The sequence below is a fragment of the Marmota flaviventris genome, chromosome 3, assembly GCF_047511675.1.
Source record: "Marmota flaviventris isolate mMarFla1 chromosome 3, mMarFla1.hap1, whole genome shotgun sequence".
NCBI lineage: Eukaryota > Metazoa > Chordata > Mammalia > Rodentia > Sciuridae > Marmota > Marmota flaviventris.
The window spans coordinates 135,978,375-136,004,824 of record NC_092500.1 but is presented as its reverse complement, the minus strand read 5'-3'; the positions used below and the strand labels follow the sequence as shown (position 1 = coordinate 136,004,824).

The following is a 26,450-nucleotide window of genomic DNA, read 5'->3' as shown; positions in this document are numbered from 1 at the left end:
ACTAAAGAAAGAAATTTAAAAAGACCTTAGAAGAGAGAAAAATCTCCCTTGTTCTTAGATAGGCAGAATTAATATTGTCAAAATAATCATACTACCAAAAGCACTATATCAATTTAATGCAATTCCAATCAAAATTCCAATGACATTCTTCATATAAATAGAAAAAGCAGTCATAAAATTCCTCTGGAAAAACAAGAGACCAGAATAGCCTACAACGAGTAGACATTTGGACTGGAAGCCTTGGCTCTAGTAGTCAGATTGGATACAAATTATTAACTGAGAAAAATAGCTGATTAAGAGCTAGAGACTTGAGTGCTAGCAGATGAATTCAAATTCTAGGTACAAATTACACTGGCATTCTAACTTTGAAAAAGTAACTATCTCTTTATACATTAATTTCCTCATCTGTGAAATGGAGACGTAATCTCTCTCTCATTGGTCACTGTGAAGCCAAATGAAAAGAATATATCCGATGCGGGAGGGATGCTGACTAGCATGTGACTGGGTCCATCTCCCCTGCTGAGTGGTGTGGTCAGGCTGCTAGATAGCCTGGATCTTCTAGGGTTCCAGCCACTATGTCTCCTGCATAGGCGTGCCTTCCTACAGCCCCATGGATCGAGCTACACTCACCTGTTCCTTTGCAACATTACTTCTTGCCCTGTTTCGGATAGAATGTTCCATGGAATCACCTTTTGTGTGTCCCCTTCTCTTACACAGCCCTTGGGTGTGGCCTGTCTATATGTCAGTCAACCTGCTGACAGCAGACATCATGAAGCTAGACTCAGCCCCTTGAAAACTGACCTCTTGCCTCATTTGAATAGCTTCTCCTCCATAAAAGGGGTCAGCACATGGTCTCTTCTCTTTCTGTGCCAAGGGACCCTTAAGGTCAGAGGAGCTGTCACAGCACCCCCAAAGATAAATGTATTTCTGTCTCTTGTGTGGTATTTTCAGCAGCCCAATTAGCTCAGTTCCCCTGGAGTGACCCCTGAGTGTTTTAGTTGCGAGCAACCCGCAAGTGATGTCCCTGGGTGGGCAAAAAGGTCTAAGTGCTTAAACCGCCTGAACAAAAGCCATAATCCGAAGCACTCAGAACAGAAGCAGAAACATAAGCACTCAGCATTAGCAAAGACAACAACACAACTTGACAACATCAATGGCAACTAGTATCTGTATACCAAATCCAATACTTTGTTTATAGAGAAGACTGTAAAGGAAGTTACATTCTTCTACTTTGCTGCCATAACAGATTAAGATGCTTAAAAAAATAGAAGGTTTGTTTTCTTACATTTATGGAGACTGGAAGTACAAAATCAATGTGCTGGCAAGGTTTGGTTTCTGATGAACCTTCCTTTGCTAGCTTTGCTAGAAAGCGACCTTATTGCTATGAAGTGGCCTTTTTTTCTGCGAACATTCACTCCTGATGTATCCTCTGTTATGAGAACATCAGTCCTATTGGATTAGCAGCTTACCCTAATGGTCTCCTTTAACGTCAATTACCTCCTTAATCACCTTACCTCCAAATATAGTCATGTTGTGATTTATGGCTTTACCATATGAATTTGGAATGGGATAAAATTCAGTCCATAACAGAGAGAAAACACTTTTAAATAAATAACAATTTATATTAAAATATTTATATTTACCACAATGGAGAAATTAAGATTAAGTAAAACTTCTATTAGGTTTTATACAAAGTATCATAAATTTGTGCAAAATATTACCTAGACCACATATAACTAAATAAAAAAATAACATTAATGCATGTAAACTGCCACTGTATGCTGATAAAAACACATTTGCTCTACAATACAAACTTCAAAATGTGTTTACCCACAATGGCTGAAACTAAAATGATAGAGATAATATTAACTATAACTTTAATCAAATCATATATTTTAATACTTATTATATTTATTAACTTAATGAAATACAGTTTTATTTGGCAAGCAAAAATGTATCAACTGTAACCCCCTATACTATGTATTACCAAAATGAAATACAACTTTTTTTTTACCTGTTGAAAAACATCTGTTCCTTCATCATAGTCCACCATACTGAAAAACAGTTTGTTACAAAAAGCAGATGAATAGCGCCAGGAGTTAGCCAATATTTGGTATTCTTCATTAGCTTGCCTAAAAAGGTAATGGAGCAAATAGAAAACATATCAATATTCAAATAAAAAAGTCTCTAATAGGACAAGTAATCTAGGGCAAGAACTGACAAGTTCTGGTATGAACTGCAAGCTAATAATACAAGTATGGTCTACAAGATAATATTTATAAAAATAAATAAGAACATATTTTATGAGATGAAATTACATACAACTCAAATTTTGCTGCCCATTAATAGTTATATTGCAGTGCAGTCATACTGACTGATTTAAGTATTTCTTAGGGCTACGCTGTAAGGTAAAGGTGAATAGTTGCAACAAAAACTGCTGGGCCAAAAGTTTGACATGCTCTTTTAAAATTTACCAACATTTGTTCAAGGGAATAAAAACATTCTGTGGCATTTGCTATACATATATATGAAATTTTCCAATAATTTTTAGTAAAAGGCACACAGCAATTTTTTAAAATATTTTCATTTGAGTTTAACAGAACAACAAAAATCCTAAGAAAATGTAAAGTTTTAAAGCTATAAATACAGGTATACTTCACCTTTATGTATTTATGTAAAAATGCTTTTAATAAACCTAAAATTAAGCACCAATTTCTCTGAGTACTAAACCAGCTGCCACAAACCTTTTTTTAAGATAATATTTATTCCTGTATTGAACCTATTTTTATTGAACATTTGCCGATTTTCCAGATGATGATATTTCCTACTAGATCTAGGGGAAGGAGAAACAAGAGAAATGGCATTGCAGAAAGAACATAAGAGAAACCAGAAGCAAGAAGTTTAAAAAAAAAAAAAAGAATGCTTCTTCTATATAGTTAACTATTCTCAACTGTTTCTCTCGTCCGCTTCCCCCAAAATGTAAGAAATACAAAGGTAAAGTCCCAAACAGACTGAAACTAGCAGCAGATAAGAAATTTAAACAAATATTGGAAAACAACTAGTGGACAGATTTGATAGAGAAAGCTACAATCTAAGAGGCAATTACAGAACAGTAAGAAATGAGGAAAAACACTAGATTCATAAGCAGCAGAGTCTAGAGATAAAAAAATGATCTGAAAATAAGGGTCTTATAATTAAACTTCTACTATTTGTATAAATAGTACACACAAACTTTTGCCCTCCCCAATCCCAGTGTCAGCCTTTCTATTGTTTAATGACTATAAAAAAAAAAAAATCATCAGATATGACAGGAAAACCTCACATAATTTTAAAACAAATTCCCCGAACAAAAGCAGATTCCATAGGTCAAAACACTAAAAAGAAAATGCTGATAGACTTAGAAAAAGTAAAAGACAAGCATAAATTCTTGTGAAATAATACTGTTGAGTCGGAGACAGACAAGAAAGAAAGAAAGAAAGAAAGAAAGAAAGAGAGAGAGAGAAAAGAAAAAAGAGTTTATTACTTAATTTTTGTTTGCATTAGTTCTCACTGCCCCCAATCTCATAGAGTAACACAAAGGCCCCTCATGGATGCCTACACTTATAGTCGCTTGTGTTACAGGAGAGAAATACTAAGTTTGGAGGACTGTTAACAAGCCTGTGCTCTGTGCTTTAGTTGTCTGAGACATCTAACTCCTCAAAGCTTATCGCTATACACAAAACCCTGAGAAACTGCACAGGCAAAAGAGCAGCCAAGCCTTTCGTGGCATACCCAGGAAAAATGTGCAGGATGCTCAGGGCACATGGTACACATACTTGTCCAACCAACAGTATTCACCCCAAAAAGAAAGAAAGATGAAAAAAAATGAAGGAAGAAAAGGAATATAAGAAACAAAGTAAAAGAGACAGCTCAAATTAAATATGAACATTAGAAGATAGTTTTTAAAAAATCATAGAACAAAAAAGACAGAGGTAGAATATGAGTAGAAGAGGGAAGAAAGTAACCTGGAACTATAATCCAATAAACCACCTCAAAACAAGTCTAAATGCATAAATAATAACAACAACAAAAACAAAAATAGACAAATGAGGTTATGCAGAACTAAAAAGCTTCTAGGCAGTACAGGAAATAATCGACACAGTAAAGACACAACCTACAGAATGGGAAAAAATATCTGCACACTATCTGACAAAGCATTAATATCTAGACTATATCAGGAACTCAACAGCAATAAAAAAAAAGCAAATAGTCCAGCTTAAAAGTGGGCAAATAAACTGAGTAGAGTAGCTCAAAAGATACAGACAAAAGTCCTCCACATCATTAGGGATATAGGAACGAAATCCAAACCACATCCTGAGATATCTCACCCAAGATATGGCTATAATCAAAAAGATAAAACAAGTGCTGTCGAGGACATGGGGAAAGAGGTACTCTTAGACATTGTTGGTAGAAATATAAATTAGTAAAGCCACTATGAAAAAACTAATGCAAACTAAAGCCTTAAAAAAAAAAAGAAAGAAAGAAAAGAAAAGAAACACAACTATTGTGTGATGCAGCTATCCCATTCATGAATTTTTATTCAAAGGCAATGAAATATCAAATAGATACCTGTTCTCCCATATGTATTACAGCACTATTCAAAATAGCCAGGATATAAAATCAACCATTCATCAATAAGTAAAGAAAATACAGTAGATACACACAATGGAGTACTAGTCAGTCATCAAAAGGACACAGTCCTGTCATTTATGTATGAATACAACTGGAGATTAGTAATGTTGAGCATTAGGCAAGCACACAGAAACAAGGACCAAATATGATTTCACTCATATGAAGAATATAAAAAAGGTAAACTGACATAAATTGTTAGCAGAATAATTATTATCAGAGGGCAGAGGGTGAGACTGGGGTATATGGAGAAACTGCTTAATAATTTGCATTTATAGCTAGATAAGAGCTATGAATGTTGGTTTTCTATTGTGAATTATGATTATAGCTAATAGTAATGTATCACATAGTCCTAAATAGCTAGAGGAAAGAATTTTGAATTTTATCATGAAAGAATGATAAATGTTTGAGATGATAGGCAATCTAAGTATTATAAACTGATAAAGAAAAATATAACAAAATACCCTCTTGTACATCCCAAAATATACAAGAATTTTTACCAATCAACAAAAAAGCTTTTTAAGACATTATTTGGGAGGAAAAAAGAAACAGATGATGATTTTAGATATAATTAAAAGAGACTACTCCTTAAAATTAGAATGATTTCCCAGGTTTTGAATAAGAGGAATGAAAAAAAGACCAACATCGAGAAACACTGTGATATTTCAAAACACTGGATTAACAGAAGATTTTAAAGGTTTTCACAGAAAAAATGTTCATAACTGGCAAACAGTAAAAGTGGATGTTTGGTCACTTACAATATTAGACTCTGACAGATAAAACCAAGTTCTTCAGAGTTCTGAGGGAATATTTTCCATTTAAAATTCTACAATGACACAATCAAATTTGAAATAAACATGTTGAAATGTAGGGATCTAAAGTTTACTTCCTGCACATTTGTTTAGGAAATTACATTAAGATATAATCAAGAGAAAAGGCAGTATAATGAAAAAGTGAGAAAATGAGAGAAACATTACCAGAGGGGATGAAAAAACAAGTAAAAATGTGGTGAGATAGGAAAGGTAGAAAATGTGTAAAAAAGCTGTAATCTAATTCTGAAGCTATGAAGTAGTCACTACAAATTTGAATAGGAATTTAATTGTACATGTAGATGAAGAGAATAGATGCTAGACAATAATTAAAATCAGAAATTGCTGTAATATTTACTATATTAAGAAAGACATATTTGCTACCACAAAAGGAAAAGAAGAAAACAATGAACATAAGAGGCAAGGTCAAGAAAAGAGGCAAATTAAAATGGAGCATAATTTCCATCAATCAGTGAAGAAAACAATTAATTATTCTGAATGCTCTCTTTTGTTTGGGGCAGGTGTCATACACAACTGTCCTACAGAAAAGTAGGACATAAATATAACCTCCTATTTTTGAAGGAATGCTATTATGTGGAAATAAATAATGTAAGTGCTGCTTATTTTCTTTCACATTTGTTAATTCTCTCTATAGACAGGGAACAGATATATTATGCTTAAGCTCTAGAATGAAAATGTATTAACTATGACAATATAGAAGTATTGCTGACAAAATTTGGCAGGTAAAAGAAAAAGAGAAGATAGGGAAGGTTGTGCTTACTGATCTTTATGTCAAAATCAGAAAACCAAGAAGTGTCAGCTACAGTTAATGGACAAGACATAACAAGAATGCTATTTATTGTTACAATGTTAATCAAAAGCAGAAATAAAATGTACTAAAAATCAGAAGAGGTGAGAGGATTTAAATCTTAACCTATCACAGCAAGAAATGTAAACATAAGTTCACTATATTAAATATTGCTTTAAGAATAAGATTTAGACTATAATCCCAGTGGCTCAGGAGGCGAAGGCAGGAGGATCACGAATTCAAAGCCAGCCTCAGCAACTTAGAGAGGTCCTAAGCAACTTAGATCCTGTCTCAAAATAAAATATAAAAAGTGCTAAGGAGATGGCTCAGTGGTTAAACACCCCTGGTATCAAAAAAAGGAACAAGATTTAGACACATGAGGAGAAAAACAAAAAGAAAACACAAAGAAACAACAGTGATCATCTCTGCAGCTCTTACAAACAGGTGAGTTGCAATGGTCAAGGACTGCAGTTCTTCATTTTAGTTCGTTTTTCTTTTCTTCTTTTATTAATTAAAAAGGAGCATGCAGTATAGCTGATGATTAAAGATGATTTTAAGAAAACTGAATATGAGCAGTGCTATAATCTGAGATTACTTAGCATAAAGTAAATATTTTAAGGACACCATTTTCTCAAAGCAGAGTACAAAAACTGATCACTGTAAAGAATACTGTAAGACTGCATTTTGCTTAGTACATAGAAATATACACAGGATAGATTTTGTAATATTTTCTATGAAAATGGTCACAAATTTTGAAAATATTGGTAATTTAATAAGATTTAAATCACTGCTAATTCCCTGAAAAAATATTTACTGAGCATGAAAAAGAAAGGTGTAAGCTAGTCTCCAAGGCCTCTGCTCTTATAGAGTTGATGTTTTAGAGGGAAGACACATAATAAATATCTAAATTAATAAATATAAGTAATTAAAAGATAAAGATATATGCAGACAAAAAATAAGCAGTATGACAGAGAAACTGATGGTATGGTCTTAAAAGGCTGTTTAGATGATGCCACTAAAGGTGAAATCCTAAGAATGAGAAAGAGTCAACACTGAAAACAGCTGGAAAGTAAACATTTCAGACATCAAAATAGCAAGCACAAAGGTCCAAAGAGGGAAAGACTTAAGATGCTAGTACAATGAAGCTGACATATGAATGAAAATGTGCTGTTTCTTAGTGGAATACATGCAGAATGAACAGCTTAGCTTAGTTTGTTTTTATTTTTGTCCAATGGAATACAATATTACTGATAAGAATCCATCACTGATTATTAAAGGAAAAATATATAATTTCACACAGTGAATTAGCATGCACAACATCTGGCATACTAATAAATCTTAAGAAATACCAATACCACTATTAAACAATACTACAAGGATAGCATTTTAATTAAGAAAACAGTATATAAATAAAATTGCTTTATTAGGGTATTTCATTAAAAACATTTTAACTTTTAAAATAAAACCTAGGAAAATAGAAATTCGGCAAAAACTAGCATCCTTGTGATAATATACTACAAAATAAAAATGTTTTAATTTCAACAAATTACCAGGATGAAAATAACCCTAGTTTAGATTTTTCAACATCTGTGTATAACATCTTATGTTATAACCTGAGACAGGGAAAATGTTGAATTTCTTATCCTCATATTGTTATAACCTAGGATAGACCTACAAAAATCTAGTAAGTATACATTCATGCATTTATTAATCCACAAATCCATATTAGCACAAATGATTTGCCTGGTAATAATGCTGGAGTGAATAATAAATGCAAAGTCCCTGATCGATCTCAAGGAGCTTACATTCTTGTAAGAGTCTGCATGCAAATAAACACCAAGTATCAGATAATCATATGTACCTATTTTTTTAGTGTCTTTATTTTATTTTTATGTGGTGTTGAGGATCAAACCCATTGCCTCATGTAGGCTAGTTGAGCACTCTACTACTGAGCCATAACCCCAGCCTCATATGTACTTTTAAAAAATAATATCAGAGTCTTTTTTTATTTACACAATATCTTTACTTATTTATTTTTATGTGGTACTGAGGATCGAACCCAGTGCCTCACATGTGTGAGGCAAGCACTCTACCACTCATGTGTACTCCTAATAAAAAAAAAAAAGAAACATGGTAATGAGCAAAGAAGATGAATTTTGCCTTCAAACTCTATATTTTTGTATGATTCCATTTTTTTTTCAGATTTAAGTGCTCAATAACCAAATTGTAGATGTTTCCCTATTCCTAAATCCTGAAAAACTTTCCTACTACCTATATAATATAGAAGACAATTGGCAGAAGTGAAGATCTTCTATACTCCAGACACAACTTGGATAATCTATCTATACATACCACACTCAAGAAGTCTGTTTCATGAACATCCCAGGTCCATTCTTATCCCATGTATTAAAAATTTTGCTTAGAATGTGCTGTCTTCCTTCAAAGCTCACTCAAAAACTGTCTCTTCCTCAAAAGTCACTTCAAATTATCTCTACCTACTTGCTGATGTGACTGATTGAAACAAAAATTCTCACAGTTACTGCATACTACTATTTATTTTATGCACAGATCTGTTTTGTTTTGTACACAGTGACTGTCCAATGGCTAGCATCTTGTATAAAACAGGCATCAATGAAGTTTTGCTGATAGTGATGGTAAATAATGCACTTTCCTTACCACTGTATCATAAATACCTTAAAACTAAATTTAAAACATTAAAAACTCTCAAATATAAGAAGTCTGACTAAAAGCCCAAGTTAGATTTATGTTACTCTATTTAGGTTCTTGCCAGGAAAGAATAATTCCCTAGTCAAAGCCTCTACCTTTATGAAGGCTGTTCAAGGAAGGAAAAGATATATACTGTAATATATAAATAAGACATATATATGCAAAAAAGAATGAAGATTTGTAGGTGCTATTTATCATAAAAAGGAAGATGGGATAATAGTAGAATGTAGCTAAGAGTTAATGTGAAAAAAATCTGAAAAATAACAAGTTTTTTTAAAAATGTAAAAGTATAATAAGAAAGAACAGGGAATGAGTAGTATGAATAGCATTAAGTAACAGAAAAAGTATTAATAAAAACTACTCTGAAATGTTTCTTTTCTTTTTAATTTTTTTTTAGTTGTAGGTGGACACAATACCTTTTTATTTTATTTACATGGTGCTGAGGATCCAACTCAGGGCCTCACACATGTGAGACCAGTGCTCTACCGCTGAGCCACAGCCCCAGCCCTCTGAAATGTTTCTTAATGTGTTCAAATAACAGGATAAACTTCATATTAGAAAGTAAGACTGTAAATGTTAAAATAAGACCAAGACTTTAATTCCATAAATAGTGAACAATTTCATATTGTTTTTGAAAGAAGTGCATTATACAAAATACTATTTTTAAAAACACTCTTCCTTGCAACCATGCATGTAATATATTGAGGGAGAAGTAAATAAATGTTTGGAATTCAACTAAATACTATTATAATGGCCTAGTGGGGAAAACATAGGTTATTAAAATAATATATAAACATGTGATCTATTTTGTACATACTCTCCCTTTGGTATCTAGAAGGCCAAAACATCCAGTAAAATCTTCTAGGAATATCTCTACCATGAATAAATATTTTTATAGGAAGCAAAGTAAAAAACATTCTTTCCAACTAAAATAAAATACTTAGTGAAAATTTAATACCAACAAAGTAAATGGGGACTTTCTTCCAATGTGTGTAATTTATTAGCAATAAGAGCAGCAAGCAAAACTGGGTCATTAAAAATGATTTGATGAGCCTGAGAAATGTAATTTAGTATTAATGACATATGTTTAGAGTACAAAAGATTTAGTAGAAAATATGTGCCCCAGTGAAGACCCTATCCTATATTCATCCTTACCCCATTATCCCTTATACTCTCCCCTTCCAATTTCTTAATGTTTAATGGGGGATAGAGGAAACCTAACAAGAGATAGCTTAAGAATCTTAATTCAGTGAATTCTCGCATATGGATTCTATGTTTATGTCAGCCTAAACTAATAATACAAAGTAAGACATTACTAGTGCTTTTTAGCACACTTCAGACCTCATTGTCATTTTAAATTGAAAACTGAAAAAACACAAGCATTCCACACACTTAAGTCAGATAACTACATTTCCAACACTGCTAACTGAAAAATATTTCATGTTAATGCTCACAGGAACATTCATAGCCAAATCTGATGAATTTAGGGTTTTCTAATATATTTGCATACAGCCTGAAGAGGGCAGTCATGCTGCATCACAAGGATCCAGGAGTGCTTAAGCAGTAACTGCTGGGTACTGTTAACTTAAATTTGTTATATTGAATCTTCTCCATTTTTTATTATGGGAACAAGACAAAACATCAGTGAACTCAAATGCTATAATTTTTATATTTTAATTCTTTTTAAAAGATTATGTAAAACTAGAAAGGATTATTAACTCATCTATAGTAGTATATACTTAATATTTCTCATGATGAATGTAATTTTTATCTTTAAAGCTCTTGAAGGAATGTTTTAAAAAGTATGGTAAGTATGGTTTCTCTTTTTAATATTAATCCAATTATCAAAAATAATATTAATAAAACTAGGAATATCAGGGAACAGATTCATATTAAACTCCTAGAATAATAAGCCTTTTTAGTCATAGATTTACAAATTATATACAGACATAAATATAGGTTAGTTATATAAAAGTAAGACTTCATAAAACTCCAAATTAATAATTTCTATTGATAGTGACATACATAGATCTGAAATGAGAAGACTTACCTAACATTTAAGGTTCTGGTGCTCTTAAGTGGGGGGGTGGGGTGGGGAGGAGGCAGAAATGGGGGATTAACAGTATCCTATGCAATACTCTGTGCTAGACATACTTAGGGTAAGCAGATGAATATACTCAAATATATTAAACAGACCCAATGCCACTACAGAGCTGAGGAATCAACAGCTCACTGCCATTTTGCAACTGACCACATAATTTACTGGTTGGTTAGTAAATAAAGAGTTGTGTCTACTACAACTTTGTTTCTTGTGTATCCATTTTTTTTCCATTATCAGACCTAAACAGATAAAAAGTGATTTACCCAACTCATTCAACAAGTGTATATAACCTCTTATATATGCATACTATAGATAGAAGAATTATATTATGTATTTGATAAATATTTGCATAACTAATAATAAAGATTAATAATGGCTGAATCAACAAGAATTAATTCATGTGGGAAAGGGGTAGACACAGGCACTTGCTTCAATATACTTCAATACTTTATAAAAACACTTTAAAATATTAAATAATGAATACAAAAAAATGAGTTCAAAACAATGTAATAAATCTTATTATGATAATGTATGTAGACACACTCAAGGTATTTACAATGTATCTATTGAATAAATGAATTAATGCATTTATTGTAAAACCTGAAAAGTAAAATTTAGGAAAGCATTAACTTATACCTTAAATCCTCTAGAATTACCCAACAAATCTATGCTTTAGCTTCATGTGCTAAAGAACAGAATATAGGCAGACTTCAAACAACTTCACTGAAATGAATCAAAAAAGCAGACAAAAAGTTATAGAAACCGTGTCCCAAGAGATGGAGATCATATGCTGTCTGCCTGACTGAAAGTATCAAAATCATCAGCAATATTCACTGTAGTATATGCCAGGAATCAGTTTATGTTTTATACATATATAATTTAATCTTCATTCTTTTTTATGCTTTCCTCATCAAATGTATTTTGTTTTTGGTAGACCATTGTTTCATATACGTTGGTAAATTATAGTGTGTTTATTTATGGGGTACAAAGCGATGCTATGATTTTTAATACAATATAGAATAACTAAATCAAATTAATTAAGACTTCCATCACCTCAAATTAGATGTTTTATTTTTTAGAGCAGTTAGAGGTTCATAGAAAAACTAACTAAAAGGTACAGGGATTCACATATTATTTTAAAACAATTCTGGGACTACTGGTGTACCAATTAACCATTTGATTATATGTATTATATATGTTATATAGTAAACCGATCTTGTTTGCTATATAACATATATATTACGAGCAACTTTTTTTATCCAGTACTATTGCTCTACCTAGATTCTGAATTACTAGAGTACCCATAGGAATGTCTTAACGCTAAACACTGAAGGAATATTCTTACTTTCTCTTCCCCCAGTTATACTGAGGTATAACTGTCTTCCAAAAATACTGCACCTAGCCAGGCGTGTTGGCACACACCTGTAATCCCACCAGCTTGGGAGGCTGAGACAGGAGGACAGCGAATTCAAAGCCAGCCTCAGCAAAATTGAGGTGCAAAGCAATTCAGTGAGACCCTATCTCTAATTAAATACAAAACAGGGCTGGGAATGTGGTTCAGTGGTCAAGTGCCCCTGAGTTCAGTCCCCAGTACTATCCCCACCCCCCCAAAAAAAATACTGTATCTAATTAATATCCATAGTCTGTACAGTTTGGTGAATTCATATATATGTATACTTGTGTTACCATCACCACAGTCAAGGCGATAAATAAGCATTTCTATGACTTTCAAAAGTTTTCTTGTATCACTTTGTGTTGTTGCTGCAGGGGGATGTTTTTGCTAAGGCTTTATGATACAGGTACTAGTTTTATCCTCATTTCCTATGAGGAATGTAAAGCAGTTTGATATGTCTCATGGCCAAGAATTAGTGGTGTAAAAAAGACTCAGAAAGACAACTTTGACTATACCTGTTGCTATAGCTAGAGATTATACATTTAATTCTCAGAGTTGTTCCCAGTACACATAAATCAGAAATAATGTGAAATTATTTTTAATGCAAATCATTGAACACATATATTATATTAGATCTAAGAATGGGTTTCAGTAATGTATATGTTTTAGCCAGCTTTCAAAATACCATTTATGCATACAGAAGAGAGGATAGCTGGGATAAAAGAATGCTGGAGGAAAAAAATGGAAAGTTTTCTTTTCATGATGTAATTCACCTGATTAGATTGTAGGTTTTATTCTTCAGTTAAATATATCGGTCTATGTTCAAATGAAAAATAATGTGCAATATTACAACAATTCAGCATAAAATTAAACAAACATAAAACTTACCACCATAACATTATCATGACTTGTAAGCAATGTAATACAAATCCATTATTACCACGAAGTCAAACAGTAAGGACAGAGACCTAGCATTTGAATTCTGAAAATATAGACTTGTATAATAAGTAGGCTTTGCACTTCATAGTGTATAAACTTGGATAAGTTATATAAATTTGTTGATTTTTCTCTTTTTAGCATATAATACTAATAATAAAGAGGAGTCCCAAGAATAACAAAGCATGAGACAAATCAAATTCTTTAGAAAATGACAAAGGTTATGCAAATCTTGGTGTATTCACCATCTACCTTAAAATCCATTTACTATATATTGGAATATTAAAATTTTGTAGCCAGTTAAAACTTTCTCCCTCACTCTCTGCACCAGACCTCAAAGTTTTCAATTTCCCCAATAAAGTGGCTTATTCTCAGTACAGAATTTTTTAATGTGCTCTTTATCCCTTCTCCTAACCTAACTTACTATTGCTACAGAGCACATATAACACATCCATAACACATACAGAACATAAGTCACACACAGCCATTTTCAGTGCATGGCAGCAGATTAATATGTCTCATCAATTTCTAGACATCCTCTAGATCATAATACATTTTTTATTATTTTTTAGAAAAAGGAAAAAGAAGTTTTACAGATTTGCTAGCAAAAGAGAAACACAGGGGATTTCTGATTCTTCCCATCAGTAGGAACAGGGGGCTTTTAAATGGTGATTGAAAGGCTACATTCCAAGTGTTCTATTTGGAGTTGTACTTCACTTGGTAATTTGGGAGAAAGTCATTTCTGCAATCCTCTGGTTAGATCATAATACATTTAAGTTAAGAAATATGACAAGGGACTTCTCATAAATCTCCATGTGTTTTCCTTAATGGTGTTTATAAGTTAGATTATTATAAGTTAATAACTATGTAATGTGAATAGTGTTCAAAACTTCAACTAGATTCTGAGATTAACGAAAGCTGCAGCCAGATCATTTTGTTCCCATTATTTCCCTAGTAACCATAATAATATCTTTACATACATAGTGACTGCTCAGTAACTAACTACTGGTGCAAAAAATAAATATCAACATTTGATACAAAACTATATCACTGCAATAGTGCCTAATCTCTGATTATATAAAATAGTTTGATTTCTTTTCCCCTAATACCTTTTAAGATTCTTAAGTGGAAGGTTAAAAACCACTTTATTCAATAGATCTTACACATTAAAATTAAAATAAAACTAAAATGAATATTAAATATGTAACCTCTTGCCAAGAGCATTAAGAAACATTTCAGAATTATTAAATTTATGTTAAGGATCCCCAATAACATCCACATGCTTGGTGGGTGAACTCACAAAATCAGCATTTAGTCATATTCATGGTTAAGATTTACTACAGCAAAATGATATAAAGCAAAATCATCGAAGAAAAAAAGTTGCCTAAAGCAAAGTCTAAGGGGAACTAGATGAAAGATTCCCAGAGTGACTCCCTGCCAAGTCACACAGGACTTACTTAATTCCTTTAGCAAAGAGTTATGACATGTGTAAAACACATTCTACCTAGGGGGCTCATTAAAGATTCAGTACCCAACAAGGCTGGTCATGCAGACACCCTCTGCCAGGACATAACAAAATTCCAGACTCCCATAAGGAAAGCAGGTGTTCAGCATTAACTTCATTGTTTAAACAACAGTTTAGGAACAGAGAGCTTCCACTATCAGTTAAGGAACAGTGGTTTCAGTTTATAATTTCCAAGTTCCAATATATAATCCGAAAATGCAAACCTTAAGAGCTGGCTTGTCTAAAGATAGAAATTTCAGGCTTGCTATATTAACTCTTTTCTGCATAGATATCTTCTGACATAAAACGAGCAAGTCATTTCTTCATTGTATTCTGTTCACAAAGATACAATCTACCACAGACAAAGAATATATCTGAAGAAATTTTACTTGAAAAAGTATTATATTTTGTAAAGTTATCCCTGTGGGAGTAAAAGTCTGTGTATCTAAGAGAAAATATTTCAGAACTAAGGTCTGAAATCATAAAAAATAGTTAATCTTACTTAATATGTTAAAGGACTAACATTCTGAAACTATGAAAAGAGAGAACAAAAGCCTCAAAATAACATGAATATTAAGTATAATTTATTAACATGAACTTAGTACATAACATTTCTAGCTTTAGGGATAAAAATGTAAAAAACTTAGACATTTTATGGATTCTTTTTAGTTATACATGACAACAGAATCCAGTTTGACATAATTATACAAGCACGGAATATATCTTGTTCTAATCAGAACCCAGTATCTCTCCTTTCCCTACCCTATCCCCACCCTGCTCCCTTTCCGCTATTTATCTTTCTGCCATTTACCCATAGTTATTCTTAAGTTAATTTTTGTTGATATACACAATGGTGAGATTCACGGTAGTATATTCATAAATGAACATAGGAAATTTATGTCAGATTCATTCCACTGTATTCCCTGTCCCATCCCTCTTTCCTTTTCCCATCTCATCCCATCCTGGCCCTCCCTTGATTTCCCTTTGTCTGCTTCATTGAACTTCTATTCTTATACCCAACACCATGCTGTGGGTGAGCTTCCATATATGAGAGAAAATACTGAACTTATGGTTTGGGGGGCCTGGCTTATTTCAAATAGCCTCTATACCCATCTGTTTACTGGCAAATGTTATAAAGTCATTCATTCTTCTTTATGACAAATACTCCATGTGTTTACACCACATTTTCTATATCCATTCATCTGCTGAAGGGCACCTAGGTTTGCTACATAGCTTAGCTATTATGAATTGTGCTGCTATAAACATTGATGTGGCTGCGTCACCCATCTTTATTTTAAATGTGTGAGTAGCTATCAAGATGATACTTCTCAAAGTAACTATATCATTTCTGTTATAACTTTCATAAATGCAGCATTTTTAGAGAAATAAAACACCATTTTGTAGAATAAAAAACTCTTCAATGAGTTTTATGCCAATATGAAAGCATTCTTTTTCACTTCACTTAATAAAATTCTGCTAAGCACACGGGAAGTAGAAAACCCTAAACTTCATGTGATCTAGCATAAATACATTATCTTCTTCTTCATCATCATCAGTAAAATAATTTTTACTAAAAGAACTACCTTACTTGTGGTTAGATTCCAAATTTACCTACTAAGATTAATACTATGCCTAGAAAATTACTGAGTTCCTGTAGGATAATGACAACTAACAACTTCTACAAACCACTTAGTTTTCCACAAGAACAAATAAAAGTATTCATGCTGATAATGTAATGAGGATAAAGAGAATCATACAGAATATAAAGGTACACAGAGTTTGGAAATTCACAAATTCACACCTGCAACTTTAGAAACCAACCCCAGAACAGGAAGTAAGATGGAGAGATGATAGAAAAACAAAAAGGAAAAGAAGGAGCCTAACAGAGGTGGAATGTGGTGAGAGGTGAGAGAGACAAGAAGATGAGGAAAAAAACTTGTCTAAATTGGAAAATACGAAAAAAAGGTTTAATACTGGATGGATAAATAACAGTGGCTATTAGACAATGTAAAGGAAGGATCTTGTAAATAAACACAAACACAATAGCTCAAAAAAATAAAATGTCTAGGAATAAATTTAACCAAGAAAGTAGAAGATTTCTACAATGAAAACTTAAAAATACTGATAAAAAAATTGAAAACAAAAAGAAAAGATATATCATGTTCATGGGTTGAAAGCATTGATAGTGTTAAAATTTCTAAACTACCTAAAGTAATCTACAGATTCAGTGAAATCCCATGAAAATACCAATGGCATTCTTCACAGAAATAGAAAAAGCAATCCTAAAATTCATATGGTACCACACAAGAACCCAAATGGCCAAAGCAATCTTGAGCAAAAGGAACAAAGCTAGAGGCATCACACTATCTGACCTCAAAATATACTACAAAGCTAAAGTAACTAAACAGCATGGCATTGCCATAAAAACTGGCACACAGATCAAAAGAACACAGAAGCCAGAAAAACAAATCTATGCACCTACAGTCAACTCTACATCAAAAGTGCCAAAAACATACCCTAGAAAGTGCTGTAAGAATTGTGTCCAAAAGCAGAGGAATGAAACTAGATCTCTATATTTCTCATCATACACAAAACAACTCTAAATGCATGCAAATATAAACAAGAAGATACTAGAAGAAAACCTAAGGGAAACACATCAAAATACTACTATCACCAATGATTTTTTTTAGATAAGCCTCCAAAGCAAAGGCAACAAAAGCAAATATAGATAAATGGCATTATGTCAAACTAAGAAGCTTCTGCACAACAAAGAAAATAGAGTGAAAGATCTACAAGTTGGAAGAAAAATATATGCCAATATTTATATATGCTGGTATTTATGTAACAAGTTATTAATACTCAGAATATATAAAGAATTTAAAAATCAACAGCAAAAATTCAAATAATCAGATTTTACAAATGAAAAAATGATTTGAAAAGATTTTTTCAAATAAGATATACTAATGACCATGTAAATGAAAAAATTTTCTACATCACTTATCATCAGGGAAATGCAAATACAAACCACAGTGAGACATCACCTCACTCCAATTAGAAATGGCTATAATTAAAAAAGATACAAAATAGTAAATGCTGATGAGAATGTAGAAAAGAAGGTGCTCTTATATGATGCTGATGGGAATATAAATTAGTATGACATGATGGAAAATAGTATGGAGATTCCTCAAAAATTTAAAAATAGAACACTCACAAAATCCACTACTGAGTATATATTCAATAAAAAATAAAAGCAGTGTATAAATGAGGTACCTATATTCCCATGTTTATTAAAGCAATATTCACAGTAAGTACAAAATCAACAGTAAGTATAGTATCCACTGGTACACAAATGAATAAAGAAAATGTAAAATATATACACAGTGTAATATTTGTGGCTTTTATAAGAAAATGAAATCCTGTCATTTGCAGCAACATGAATTGAATAGGAGGACATTATGTCAAATGAAATGAGACAGGCACAGAAAGACAAATATTGTTATGTTCTCACTCGTGGAAGCTAAAAGTTTGATTTCACAAAAGTAGAGTGCAGAATAGTGTGTACCAGAGTTAAGGAAGACTCAGAAGAGGGGACTTAGAGGCAGGTTGAATAGCAGATAACAAAATAAAAGTTACACAGGAGGGATAAGTTACAAGGTCCTACAACACTGTAGGGTGACTAGAATTTACAATAATCATATTTTATAAAGACCTAGAATAGATCGATCCAAAGGTTCTCAACATAAATAATGATAAATCTGTAAGCACATGGAAATGCTTTACCCTGATTTGGTCATTATACAATGCACATATCAAGTATTGCATTATACTCTGTAAATATGTATAATTATTCAATGTAAATTTTAAAAGGTAACAGAAGAAAGAGTATGTGTGTGTGTGCGTATGTGTGTGTATAGTGTGAAACAGGAGGCAGCTTAATAAGAGGCACACATGCACTGAAGGATTAGTGATAGACAAAACAGAAAACAAAGTCTTGGAAATTAAGGGAACTATGAAAAACAAAATTTATCTCAGAACACACCACTGCAAAGAAAGTGGACATCTAACAGGAAAAATTACTAGAAGGAAAAAAAAGTTTTTATATTCAAACTATTTCACTTATAAACAAAATGGGCATTTGAATTATGAAATTAGTAAGCCTACATCACTCCTTAAATATAAACTGTTATTCTAGTCTAAGATATTTTTAAGGAGCAGCAAATAATCAACAGCAGCTATAAAAAAACTATCACAGGTGTGGGGGATCAAAATTCTTCAGTTGATAAAACATTTTCCTTTAAAAAATTTTAAAAACCAGAAAGAAAACTGAAACATAAATAATCTAAAGTAAATGTCATTACAAAAGCATTTGAAGACATAAAAAACTCTAATCAGAAATTCAAATTCAAAAACTTGAAATAGAAAAAAATGTTAATCAGATTCAGGATACCAATGAAAAGGGGCAAAAAGAAGACTGTATAATGAAGAAATTAAAGCTATATTACAAGGTCCCAAAGAATAGACTCAAAAAAATAATAAAGTACATTAAGAATAGGAATTAGAAGCAGGTAAGAAACAAAAAACAAAATGAAAGTTTAAAAATCCATGCTAAGTATAAAAGATGGGACACCCCCCCACACCAAAAAAAAAAAAAAAAGATTAAACAGAGAATTTGAATCCCTGAGGTGGAAAAAAAATAATGAAACAGAACTGATATTTTAAGCTGTAATATAATTAAATTAAATGGAAACCTTTATCTACACATTGAAAGAGCCTACTGTACACCTGCAAAAGGTGACCAAGCATTGTCAACTATGAAACATAGCATAACAAAATTATTAGCCTTCAGTGAAAAACTGTAAGCATACTTTGGCTCTTAGGGCAAAAAAAGAATCATAATCACATTAAGAGAACTAAATTGGCACCAATTTTATGACCATGCCAAATAAAAATTCTTGGGATTATGTCAGCAAAGAACATTTAATTTCTTCTGAAGTTAAAGAAAAACTGCTTACTTCAGACTTGATCACCAAAAGGATGTCCAACCCCTGACTGTATTCTTTTAACTACTGAAAAAAGAGTATACATTTGAATATTGTTCATGATCACTTATTTTAATAACCCATAAATCAGGGTCCTAATCCAATAGGCTGAACTGGGAATGTCCAGGAAGCCATTGCATATCCTCTGCCTTTGGGGCCACACAAAACCAACAACCTCTTTAAACCACAGGTCTCTGTGACTAAAGATCTTCTGACTCAGCTTATGGCAACATAAGTTGTCTTGTACCTACCACTGCCCATTTGATTTCTGGATTTTCTATCCACCTGACATAAACCCCAAATAGAAATGGCTAATATCCCAATTTGGGGACAGGTCAACTCCTTAAGTGTGAAGGATCAAACAGAATTTGTTTGTAGAAATGGTAAAGTTAAGAATACAACTAGCCAAGAGTGGTGGTACATGCCTGTAATCTCATCAAGTCGGGGCTGAGGCAGGAATGAAGACTGCAAATTCAAGGCTAGCCTCAGCAACATAGCAAGACCTTGTCTAAAAATAAAACATAAAAAGGCTGTGGCTCAGTGGTTAAGTGTTCCTCAGTTCAATCCTCAGTGCCAAAACAAAAAGAAAAAAAATTACAGTTGACCTGGCCACAGAAGCCTTTCAGTTTTATATACAATAGCAGCAGCTATACCTTGGGGGAACCCCAACTCTGCCACTTAAAACAAAGCTCAGTGGGGCGTAATTCAGAGGTTCCCCAAAATGTGTACTCTTGGTTTATTAATGACTCTAATTTGAAATAAACTAGCATTTGAAGGGCTACTAAGGCTGTTCAGATGTAGAAATACTTATGCAATATCCAAAGTGATATAGCTGTTCTGTATAGTGGGCAGAACTCCAAACAGATCTCAGTCCTAACCAAGGCTGACTTTGAAAAACTATCCTACATTATTATTAACTAATGCAAATGACCTACGCATATAATCTTCTGCCTCTCCTTGAAAACATCTCTGTTTCTGGAAAAACATTGCACCGGCCCAATGATCACTAATGGATCACTAACAAAGATGCTCAGAGTAAGAACCAGTTATTTGATAAGACCAAGTGCTATTAAGCTGCTGATTGAACCTACATTGCCCCGATCACCACCACTGACAGCTGGCTCCACTATCCTAACTTCAAACAGAAGTTACAATGCATCCTAGATGTGTTTACTTTGTGAACAAAGAGGCCATAATGGTAACATCATTGTACCTAACCACTTCTAGCAATTGCATGATACTGGGCCTTTGATGTTCTTCTGGGGATACCATGGTAGCCTGACCACAATGATACTACCCCACCAGAAATGAGCATACCTAGCACATAACTTACTTTCTTTAAATAATGCTTCCTAACCAAGAGGAATCACAACTCCTTGAAAAAAGGTATTGATCATAGTTTCATTGTAAAGAAAGTATAAATTACTTAGATTTTCTTGTACAAAAATGCCATGATATAGGTGTTGATGCCTACTGGCCAAATTTAGGACAATTTGAACATAAGAAGAATAATCATAGTAATGGATTGGTGAAAAAGGAGAATCCTTGAACTGGGATACTCAAAAGAGAAGCTGAGTTACAAAAAGCTCTCCTTTACAGATGCATGGCAACTAATTAACATAGAAAGAATGACAACTTAACAATCCCCATTTCACAAATATCAAATTCAAGCAAGAATTATTGAATTATTGATGGATGTTACAATCACTAATTTAAAAAAATCTACTAGGCAACAGGATATTCACATGATAACTAAGAACTGTCCCTCCCAGCCAACCTGCCTCTCCCAAGTATATATAACAAGGATAAATACACTTATACAACAAAGAGATCTGGTGACCATCACATAATTCAAGTGATCAATCTCAACACTGGTATCTGAACAATCTAAATTATATGCCTCCTGACATGAAAGAATATGAAATATACCAGTGACTCCCATAGTACTTTTTCCTCAAAATAAATACCTGAAACTAATGTTGAGAAAACAATCAGACAAATCTAGAGCTTGGAACACTTAATGTCTAAAAAAATATTTTTAAAGAAGCATTCAATATCATTAAAGCAAAAACACATCTTTTTAAATGCACAAAATGTTGAAGATTAAAAGAAACTAAAGAAGCACAGCAACCAAAGGTAATAGATAAGCCTTCATAAGGTCCCAAACTGGAGGGAGGGTGCTATAAAAGATATTTTGGAGACAAATCTAAATTTTAAATAGGTGTATACAACAAATTACATCACTGAATTAATGATAATTTGCTTAAAGTTGTATCAGTATTCTGACTGTGTAAGAATGGCTACAGTTCTTAAAATGTATTACTAAAAGTTCTTTAGGGCAATATTCCATGATGTCTACAACTCATGGGTAACTTTGCTGATATTTGACATATGTATGAAGAGAACAAAATCAAAAGTGGTAGAATGTTAATAATTAGTAAACCTTGATTGATAAAGAATAAAACAGGTGTCTACTATATATTACTCTTTCAATTTTCTGTAGGTTTGAAATTACAGAGGTAGGCAGAAAGATTAAAGTTAAACTTTAAATTGAAAGAATTCAAAAAACAGAAAATAATTCAGGAATGCTACAATATCAGGGAAGTTCCCTGAAAACAGCCAAAGAGAAAGATGTTTCTTTTTTTAGATTGTATCAAAGAAGAACATTAAAACAAAACAAATTATATGCCTTTAATATAAAAAATAGAGATTCAGCAATAACCTTAGCTTCATTATATAAAGTATTATATATTACATGTTTCACTGAAGCCTGAAACAATTCTCATGTATCAAACAGGGGGGAAAAATGTGAATGACACAGGTATTTTCTAGTCTTTGAAAAAGAAGTGAAACAGCTTACTCAGGTAGCCAAGAAAATGAGAAAAAAATGTAATGATCATTATTCCTTTTTCTAAGGATTAAGCAAGCAATAAGCAATGTTTCCACTTATAAAATAATGTACTTATATGTGCTTCAAGTAACAGAAAGGATAATTTTATCCATACATGATTTTTACCTTATCTGTTAATTTTAGAATCTAATACTATGAGAGATGTGACCTCACTGTAATGAAACCAAAGGCTAATGAGCTCTTTTCCACATGTTTTTTTTTAGTTACATTCAATGTCTTAGTCCCATTTAAGAGATACATCCTTGAACAAAAGCTTTCATGAATCTTAGGAGTTTAAGAAATGTTGGCTGATGGAGCCCTGATCTAAGACTGATAAGTGGAGAACAGAGACCAAGATATAAATTATGGTTCACAGATGATAATGAATATATATGTATGTAAGGAAAGTATTAATATCTAATAGCCTTAGAATAACAGGTCCCAATACTGACAAGTGTAAGCTTGTGACTTCAGATAGATTACATAACCCCTCAATTTTAATGTTTTCATCTATAAAATGGATCTATCTTTCCGAGTAACAAGTTACGTGAGAGAGAGATTCTGTGTGTGTACGTTTCTGACTTACAACGTAAGTCCCCCAAAAGTTTACAAATAGAAAAAACTTTATTCAACTGGGTGGGGAGTGTTATCCAGTTAACATCTAATATGTCAATGTAATACATTCTTCACAATTATTTTAAAATATCTTTGTAATTTACTATTTTTTTCATTTATTTGGAGTCTGAAAATATAATAATTTCTAGAATTCATCACCAAAATTTTGGTTTTGCATGTTCTTTGCTTGATTCTACAAACAGCTTTTGATTTTCCCTCATCTGAATTTTTTTCTTAATTAATATTAATATTCTTAAAAGAGGCTATCTGTAAGAAACTCTGGAGGAGATGAGTTACTTAATGGGAAAATAATTTAAAAGATTTAGCAATTATTGGGAATATTCCCTACAGTATAATTTGATAAAGGATGTTTGGAGTTAACACTTAAGGGAGGTGAGAATTGTACTGAGTAGTCATAATTAACAACTTTATTTGGCCAAGAAGTTTGATTTTAGCACTGAGAGAGGTGAGAATTGAATTCTGAAATTTGTGAATAAACTGACTGTGTGAAGGAAGAGCAGAATGATTTGCTAAAAGAACTTAAACGGAAGGCAAGGCATTCACCAGCCTTTCAACAAAGAAAAGCAACTGCAGAATCTTAAGTATAATTTGAGAACAGAAGCAATTTCTCAAAGAAAAGAAAAAAGCAGAAAAGTCTCACAAAGGAAAGCATATATTTTAAATTATAGCTATGAACTTTTCAAACACTCTATATAATTATAAAAGATTACAACAGTATTATAGAAATAGTCCAAACTCCACTGACACAGAAGGACCAGAAAACACTTAGTTCATGTGGTGGGAGGAAGATGGTTGGTGGGAAGATAGTTCTTTAATAATTAAAAATTATTAATGTTTAATTAATAATTCAGACACATGATTTAAATAATTTTCTTGAAGAATTTTTCCTAAAGCTCCTTTTTAGTTTTTCATCTCAGATGTTACCTCAAGGTCTCTTTGAATCACTTTGCCCAGTATCATATGGGTCCCACCTAGAACTCAAGACCATTGCTCAATGATGATTACTTAATATTCTCCTTTATAATTTATATCACCCTATAAAATAAATTTATTAGCTTAATCTAACGTACTCCAAAGCCATACTCTAGATAGCTCAATTTTTTTCTTCTCCATTTCCAATATCATCATAGTAATTTCAACATACAATTTTACAATGTAGACATTACCAAAATCTCATAATAACTCATGCTTCTCTATACCATCATCATACTTTAGCAATTTTTCATTTATTACATAAACCATTTATACCAACTTTCTAATTTTCAACCCTACTTTACTACTACAGAAAACCTCTTCACTATCCTGTTGAAAATCTAACTTAATTGCAACACAACTAGTTGCTCTATTTTTTCCAGCTTCCTTTTAACCCCAATACAACTTTGAAACTAGCATCACAATTTCAAATATATACTGATCATTTTCCTAATTTACTTCACACCATAAAGCAAACGTAATGATCTCCAAGCAGAGTGGTTCTTGCTCCTAAATTGCTCAGTACAGAGGAAGAAAACAATTTAATTTTGCAGATTTGTCATTAAGAAGTTATGTATTCTAGTTTCAATAAAGATTTTCAATGCTACATTGAATCCCATTACATAAGCCTTTCCATTTCCATTGCTTGTCAATGAAATAAAATAAATAAAAGCTATGAGTCATGAACCTGCTTCTTTCCCATTCTCCATAACGGTACACATACTAGGTTTGTCAAGATTATACGTTTTAGAATAATAATTCCTTGGCCTACCCCCACATAATCAGAAAGCATAGGTATGGGGCCCATAAATCTGCTGCATGCTTTTTATCTGCCTCTAAATCTTCACCTGTGCTTTCTTTGCTAATAACCCAGCTCTTTCCTTGATCCATTAATTAAATTTTTCTAATATCTTTTTCTCTTCTAATTCTAAAACATTTAACATTTAAATGTATATTACTATAAAGGCTATAGTAAATGGAAATAAAATAAATAAAGGTTTTATAAGCTAGCTATTATTAAAAAATTCAGGGTCTATACTGAAAAACAAATTTAGCAACAGAATAATCTAGTAAAATAATACCCAAAGCATGTACAATTTAACACTATATAATAGACTATGTTTTCACAATACATACAATTATATGTCACTGTGAAATAAGTATTTGAAAATAAAATCTTTCTAGATTACAGTAATGAAAATATAATCAAATATTTCTTCATAATAGTACTAACAGCAGGAAAAAAATATATTTATTTTTTAAACCTTGGTTAAATATATTTTTTCCACATTAACATATTTAATTTTGGAAGCAAATAAATGATTTTTCCAAAATACAAACACAGACACACAAACACCTTTTTTTAATGGAAACTAAACTGTTATAACAAAATACCTATTACAGTGGTATTTTTGTCTGAGTAGGAACCTTACAGCATCCCTAAGGCATATAAGCCCTATCTATATGTGCTAGTCCAATTCTAACAACAGTGCTATATATCCATTTAGGCACTGTTTCTCAAATTTGATACTTAGTATCATCTGAAGTTCTGTTTTTCAAACTATTTTTCTTCACTATCTTATCTATTGACTTCTAGTCATGCTATAATATACATTATTAGCTTGTTATAATGTCCTTCTTGAAAATTTCAGAACACTGAAATTTCCCTTCTGCAAGTTAGTTTGTGTAAAACTGACTATTTTCAATTACCAATTACTAATAACTTTAGTCTCCACTGGAGTTCAAAATGACTTAAAAGTCCAAAAATGATTTAAAGGTCTACAGAAAACATACAATGTAGAGAGTCATGGCATAACATAAAAACGAGTTTGTTCCTGAAGAAGAAAAATTTTAAAAAGTGTTTGCTCCTAAAAAGAAAAAGTGTTCAGCCAAGAAGAAAGGCAACCTACACTGTCCTTAAACATTAATAAGAAGGAATATGTAGTTCAAAAGCTTTTTAAAAATAT

General features: G+C 32.2%; 1 protein-coding gene across 4 annotated transcripts in view; it reads right to left on the bottom strand.

The window, feature by feature from the left end:
* Tusc3 (tumor suppressor candidate 3) overlaps nucleotides 1-26,450 on the bottom strand; it is a 219,032-nt gene that overhangs the window by 124,430 nt on the left and 68,152 nt on the right. For all 4 annotated transcript variants that reach the window (XM_027954702.2, XM_027954703.2, XM_071609233.1 and 1 more), the window contains exon 3: nucleotides 2,015-2,132. In XM_027954702.2, the coding sequence (XP_027810503.1) occupies nucleotides 2,015-2,132 (118 nt within the window). The remainder of the gene's footprint in view (nucleotides 1-2,014; nucleotides 2,133-26,450) is intronic.